General features: G+C 41.8%; 1 protein-coding gene across 1 annotated transcript in view; it reads left to right on the forward strand.

Annotated features, from left to right (window-relative positions):
• Positions 1 to 4,416, forward strand: part of LOC125009233 (basic proline-rich protein-like) — a 6,723-nt gene extending 2,307 nt beyond the window's left edge. Inside the window, exons 4-5 of the mRNA XM_047586970.1 lie at positions 3,705 to 3,889; positions 4,129 to 4,416. Of these exons, the coding sequence (XP_047442926.1) occupies positions 3,705 to 3,889; positions 4,129 to 4,416 (473 nt within the window). The remainder of the gene's footprint in view (positions 1 to 3,704; positions 3,890 to 4,128) is intronic.
• The last annotated feature ends 2,503 nt before the right edge of the window (positions 4,417 to 6,919 follow it).

Here is a 6,919-nt window from a genome sequence, read left to right on the forward strand (position 1 = left end):
CCCCTAGCGGGGGTCGGGTTCCCCTAGTGAATTTCTCCCCCGACCTTCCCCAAAGGGGAAAAGGAAAACCCCAAACCTCAAGTGACCACATTGAGAGAAATATGGGCTTCATCCCTCTCCTGCCCAATGAAAAGTTTGAGACTGAGGCAGATGATATCCATTGGACGTCAGAGACAGCAATTGAGATGCTGGAACATTGGAGGTCCTTTTTAAACTAGACTGCCCTCCAAGTCTCAGAGCGGAGGGGGTCGATAGATCTCAGCCTTTTTTGGCTCAAGACGTGGTGGTGCTGGCAAAAAATTTTATATTATCCAGACCACAGCATGACCTTTTGAGGAGGGGACTGACCTTTATCCCCACTCTTGACATAGGCAGGGATCAAAAAGCACAATTAGAGTTTGATTTGCAATCCTACCATCGAAAAATTAAATTAGCAGCCTACTTCAAGGATTCTGCTAGGGCCGAACCTTCGCCATTCACGTGCACTTCGACTTGGACACCTCCATTAGAAAAACTACCATTAGAAATTACGAGTTTAATTCATAAAGATTCTGAAGATCTTAAAAAACATTTCAGACCCATTAGGGAACAACCCAATATTTCATGTTTGGAAGTTAAAGCCCTGAGGGAATTGATACACTCTAAACATATCGTAATCAAGCCCGCTGACAAGGGGTCAGCGGTTGTCATCATGAGTAGGGAACAATACATTTTCGAGGTAGAGAGGCAATTAAAAGATGTTGAATATTATAAAAAGTTGGAAAAACCAATTTACTGGGACACCATTCCTATGATAACAGAAATCTTGGATAGATTAAAAAAGAAAAAATTCATTAATGCCAAACAAAAGCAATATCTGATGGGCGACTTGCAACCGAGGGCAAGGAGGTTCTATATCCTCCCCAAGATCCATAAGGACCCGGCTAAATGGACGATTCCAAATGAATTGCCACCCGGGAGACCTATTGTCTCCGACTGTGGGAGCGAGACATACGGTACCGCAGAATATCTGGACTATTATTTGAATCCATTGTCTCTCCTGCACCCCGCCTATGTCAGAGATACCTACCATTTCATTGAAATTGTGAGGGAACTGAGGATCCGCTCAGACTTTTATTTCTTCTCTATGGATGTTTCCAGCCTTTACACTAATATTCCCATTGATGCTGGCATCAATTGTGTCAGAAAGATTTTTGAAAAATACCCAGACCCCAACCGCCCAGATGAGGAGCTCTTGCAGCTATTGGAGATTAATTTAACTAGAAATGATTTCATGTTCAATGAGGAATTTTATTTACAAATTAAAGGGACGGCGATGGGGAAAAGGTTTGCCCCAGCTTATGCGAATATTTTTATGGCTAACTGGGAGCAGGAAGCCTTCTTAAAATGTCAAAAGAGACCAGTACATTATTTGAGATATTTGGATGATATATGGGGCATATGGGCTGGAACATTGCAGGAATTCGAGGAATTTGTGGCGACACTAAACTCTCATGACCCTTCAATCCAATTGAGCACGGAAGTCAACCAACATTCCATTGATTTTTTAGACACAACGGTTTTTAAAGGTCCAGATTTTGAAAGGACCTTCCAGTTGGATGTCAAAGTGTACTTCAAGAGCACTGACACCCATGCTCTACTTCATAAGACAAGTTTTCACCCAAAACACACTTTCAGGGGATTGGTCAAGTCACAGATTCTTCGATTTCATCGCATATGTACACGAGAAGAAGACTTCAAGGAAGCGGTTGACATATTGTTTCGGGCTTTAAGGGACAGGGGATATTGTAGATCCTTTTTGAGACGTTGTCTTAAGACATTTCAGGACAATAAGGACAAGGATCATGGAAATTTTGTCCCTTTGATTTCCACATATTTTTCTGGCAGTAAGCATCGCATGGGAAGTTTAAAAATAATTTTGAGACCGTGTTGGGAAGCTCGGCACTGATCCCAGTTTCGAGGGTAATTTCTGCCTTCAGGAGAAACAAAAATCTCTCAGATTTTCTTATCAGGGCAAAATTGCCTTCGCTTTCAGTTGAGAGACCACTTAAGTTGGACACGCAGTTTTGCAGATTAAAATTCATAAGGAACATGAAGGACAAAACCTTGATTAAGATCACCCAGGCCTTTAGCCCGAGAACAACTAACTGTATTTATGTTCTATTTTGTAATATGTGTGGTGTTAAATATGTTGGAGAAACAAAGAATAATCTGTCCACACTCGAAAAGAATCAACACAAGTATAATATTAAAAACAAAAAAGAGATGGACACCCCTTTAGTTAAGCATTTTTGTTGCACGGCTTGGACTCCATCAGAGTAGCTGGGCTGCAGAAGGACGCGTCCTGGTCAGACCAGGAACGCAAGAGGAGGGAACGGCGCTGGATTTTTTGGCTGGGCACCCTGGAACCAGCTGGACTGAATTCCAGGAGACGGTGATCCGGCCTTACCCTAAATCTGGCCCTAATCCTAATCCCAACCTGGACTCTAACCCTAACCACACCTCTATATTGGCCCTAACCCTAACCATAGTCCCTAACCCTAACCACAGTCCTAATCCGGCCCTAACCCTAACCATTATCCTTAACCCGGCCCTAAACCTAACCATTCCCCTAATTTGACTCTAACCCCAATCTGATTGTTAACCCTAACCCTAACCATTATTCTTATCCCGGCCCTAAACCTAACCATACCCTCAATTTAGTCTAGCCCCAACCCGATTTCTAATCCTAACCCTAACCACAGTCCCTAACCCTAACCACAGTCCTAATCCGGCCCTAACCCTAACCATTATCCTTAACCCGGCCCTAAACCTAACCCTAACCCTAATTTGACTCTAACCCTAACCCTATTTTTAACCCTAACCCTAACCATCATTGTTTTTCCCGGCCCTAACCCTAACCTAACCCTCAATTTAGTCTAACCCTAACCCGATTTCTAATCCTAACCCTAACCATTATTCTTATTCCGGCCCTAACCCTAACCATACCCTCAATTTAGTCTAACCCTAACCCGATTTCTAATCCTAACCCTAACCATATTCCCTTAATACTTTAAATACATTTAAAAATACATAAATTCATTAAAAACTATCAAACTTATTAAAAATAATTGAATTACATTCAAATCATTGATATACAGGGGATTATAGGGTTAAACATTAGGGGGAGGGGTTGTTAACAAAAAGACGATAACAATTTCGAACTGAAAACTAAATGAACGAAAAACAAACCGAGGTTACAACAGGGGGAAACAAGAGCAGGAGCGTCATTTGCGCTTTGACAGCCGAAGGAGCAACATCTCCCCGACTGTGCTGAGAGCCGTAGCAGCATTTTACTGTGTGCCGGACCTGAAGAAGGCCTACAACAGGCCGAAACGTCGTCGGACGGCACACATTTTTTCATTTTTTGGCCAATTCATTTGTTTTTGAAATTAATAAAACATATTAAGCTGATTTTAGTTATTGTAAATTAAAAAACAAGAAAGACAGACACAATTTAAGTTCATTTTGACAGTTTGTTTTAAAATCAGTATTTAAAAACATTCTCAGTTAAAAAAATCCTTTCCCACTTTTGAGGAAAGCGTTTTTATTTCATTTTAAAACAAAAGAAATTTAATTTTTCCTTTCCCAATTCGGGAAGGCGCTTTTATTTCATTTTAATAATTTTAAAAACAACAAATTTAAAAAACCCTATAACGGTACAGCCCCTAGGGTCCCCACCAAGGACCCGGGGGAACCAGGGTTTGGGGAAAGGGCCCCTCCGGGAGGAACCCCCCCTCCCGGGGGCGTCCCTCCCCTAAGCCGCGCCCCCCCCTTCCGCAAGGCCCCATCCCTCCAAGCGGCCGGCCCCCCAAGGGGCCCCCCCGTCAAGTCTCAGGAGGGGTCCAAGGTTGGAGCCCGCCGACCTTATTTGGGGGTGAATTCAACTTTAAGATGCCACCACCCAAATGAAGGCCCCAAAAATTCTGTGGTGGAGGTCATTCCAACATGTCCTCATTTCCCACCAGGGGTACCCCTTTTTTTTGGATGTAGAAAGGGGCATTACCAACCTCATTCCTACCGAAATTATGGAAGGCCTTAAGGGGTTTTTTAAGCTTTCGGGGCCCCCATATTGGAAACCCCCTTGAGGTGGGGGTTAGGGGCCGGAAGAAACCCCACACGATGAAATCACCCGCGGAAGCCATGGGCCCAATTGGCACCGCAAGGGATCCTTGGCCCCCTTGGGCCAACCCCAAAACTACGGTGGCCATGCCTCAACCCGGTTCGGTCCCGGTGACGGAAGACAGGGATCAGGGTCTCCACAGGTGGAATCCCTCAATTGGGCCCCACCCGCCTCACTGTGAAAAGGGTTCTTTCAGAGCGGGCAACAGGTCCTTGGGGTTCCAAAAACCAACCCCGGGCCCCGCCGGGGGCTAGGCCCCGCCGAGCCCCCACCAGAGGGGGCTTTTTACACCATGGGAGGAAAAAGGGGGAGAAACAGGAGGAGAAGGAAGAAGAGAAAGGGAGGAAACCAGTCCCCGGGAGTGAGGCCAAGCGCCGGGCAGAACTCCCTTTGGACCGGGTCCCTTTGGTTCTTCTCCCCTCCCTGGGCCACATCCAAACCCCAACCCAAAAAACCCAAGGGTTGGGAAAAGAAAATTTTTGATTAAAAAGACAAAAATTTTAAAAGAGCCTCAGAATGAAGATTAGAAAAACCGGGGGCCACCAGAACTTTGGAAAAGGGGCGAAAATTTTGAAAAAATAATTTTGGCATTTAAAAAAAAACAATAAAAAAAAACCCCATGGTTTGCAGGGGGCCCATGAATTTTCCCCGGGTCGGGCCCGTGAATTTTCCCCCCCCTTGCCCCGAAGAAAGGCTACCTCCCCCCAATGAAAAATTGGGAAAAATGGGCCCCCTTTCCGCAGAAAGTTGAATGGGAAAATTCCTTAAAAAAGAGCCCCAAATTTTGAGGTCCTTTTAAAACCGCCCCATTGGGGGGGTGGGCAAAAATTTTTTTGCCAACCCGGGGGGGGGAATTTATTTCCCCAACTAAAGCTTTAAGGATTTTCCCTAACCAAAGAAAAATAATTAATTTAAATTTTCTGCAACCTACCTCGAAAATTAAAGCATTTCACTTTCGACCCCTTAAAACACCTTGATTACGGTTAAAATAAATCTTAGAAAACTAAAACATTAGATTAGGAACAAAAATTTAAATTAAACAAAATATAAAAACCATAATCGTAATTAAAGCCCCGAAAAGACTACATAGGATCAATTTTGAAAGAGAGGAAAATGTTATATAAAAAAATTTAAAAATTTAGGAACCCTTTAAAAAAAATTTGGGAAAATTTAAAAAAAAAAATTTTTAAAAAAAAAAGAAATTTATTTGACAAAAAGAAATTAAGGCCAAACCAAGGGAATAACCAAAGATTAAACCCCGGAGACCATCCCCCGGGGGGGAACCATTCACGAGACTATATTTACCATGTTTCCGCAACCCCTTGGGAAAAAAATTTCTTGAAATTGTGAAAACCCTGATTTTATTTCCTGATTCCCAGCTTTAAAATAATTTCCCCCTTTTTCATTTTAAAATTTTAAAATAACCCCCCAAGCTGATAATCTTGAAGGGTTTTTAAAAAAATTTTAGATTAGGAATTTTTGAATTAGATGAGGGGAAAAATTTGGCCCGATGAATTTTTTTAACAAGGGAAAATTTTAAAGGGAAAAGGCCCTTATTTTATGGGGAAAAATATGGGTAATTTGGAAACATGGGAAAATTAAAGGGACATAAATTTATATTAACAAATTGGGAGGGGTCAACCCAATTCAGATTTTTAAACAACCTTTAAATCCAGATTTTTTAAAATTTCCCGGGATTCAAAGCTTCCAGTAAACCCCTTCTTTTAACAAGTTTCACCAAAACCCCTTCCCGGGGATTGTCATTTAATTAACATTTCCGCATTGTAACAAAGAAACTTCACATTACCCTATTGGGTTGGTTCAAAGGGGCAGTTTTAGATTTTGTAAGTTGGAAAATGGGAAAAATTTGAAATTTTGCCCTTTAGGCCCAAATTTTATTTTTGCTGTCCAAATTTAAAAAAATTAGACCTGTGGGAAATTTTCCCCTTTTTTTCCCGGTAATCCTGACATTTAGAATTTTTATTTGAAAAATTTTTTTCCAAACAGTTAATGGGTTTTGAGAAAAAATAAGACACGATTTTTAAAACAAACCTTTAATTGAAACCCATTGGGTTTTAATATTTTAAAATTTTTAAAAAAATATTGAAAAAGCAAAAAAAATAAATGACAAAAAAATAAATGTTTATTAAATTTAGAATTTAAACCCCAAAAAGCCTGGCCCAAAAACCTAGGTAGGGGGCGGAACGCCCGTGAGTTTAGGAAAGGGGGACCGGCTATTAAGGGTGGCCAACCTAATTCCCAAGAACCCAACCGGAACTAACCCCCCAAATATCTAACCAAACCCCGAACCACTTTTTTGGCCCCCCAATCCAAACCCCCTCCTAACCCCCCTAACCTAAACAAAAAAACCCCCAATAAACAACCCAACCTATTTCCCCCCTAAAATCCAACCCTTAACCCCTATCCTATCCCAAACCCATTACTACCAACCCTTAACTAACCCAACCCATCTAACCCCAACTTCCCCCCTAACCCAACCAAAATCCTAACCCGGGCCCCCAACCTAACCACCCCTTAATACTCTACCCTAAACCCTATTTTAACCCTAACCCTAACACCCTTTTACCCCCCAACCTAACCCCCCTTTTTCTAACCCTAACCCTTTAAACCAAACCCTAACCTTTTAATCCCCACCAACCTACCCCTTTTCCACCAACCATTTTACAACCAACCTATTCCTTAACTTAACTTATATTCTAAAAAATAAATAAAATAATTAAATAAACTTATTTAAAA

Source organism: Mugil cephalus, chromosome 6 (genome assembly GCF_022458985.1).
Source record: "Mugil cephalus isolate CIBA_MC_2020 chromosome 6, CIBA_Mcephalus_1.1, whole genome shotgun sequence".
Lineage (NCBI taxonomy): Eukaryota > Metazoa > Chordata > Actinopteri > Mugiliformes > Mugilidae > Mugil > Mugil cephalus.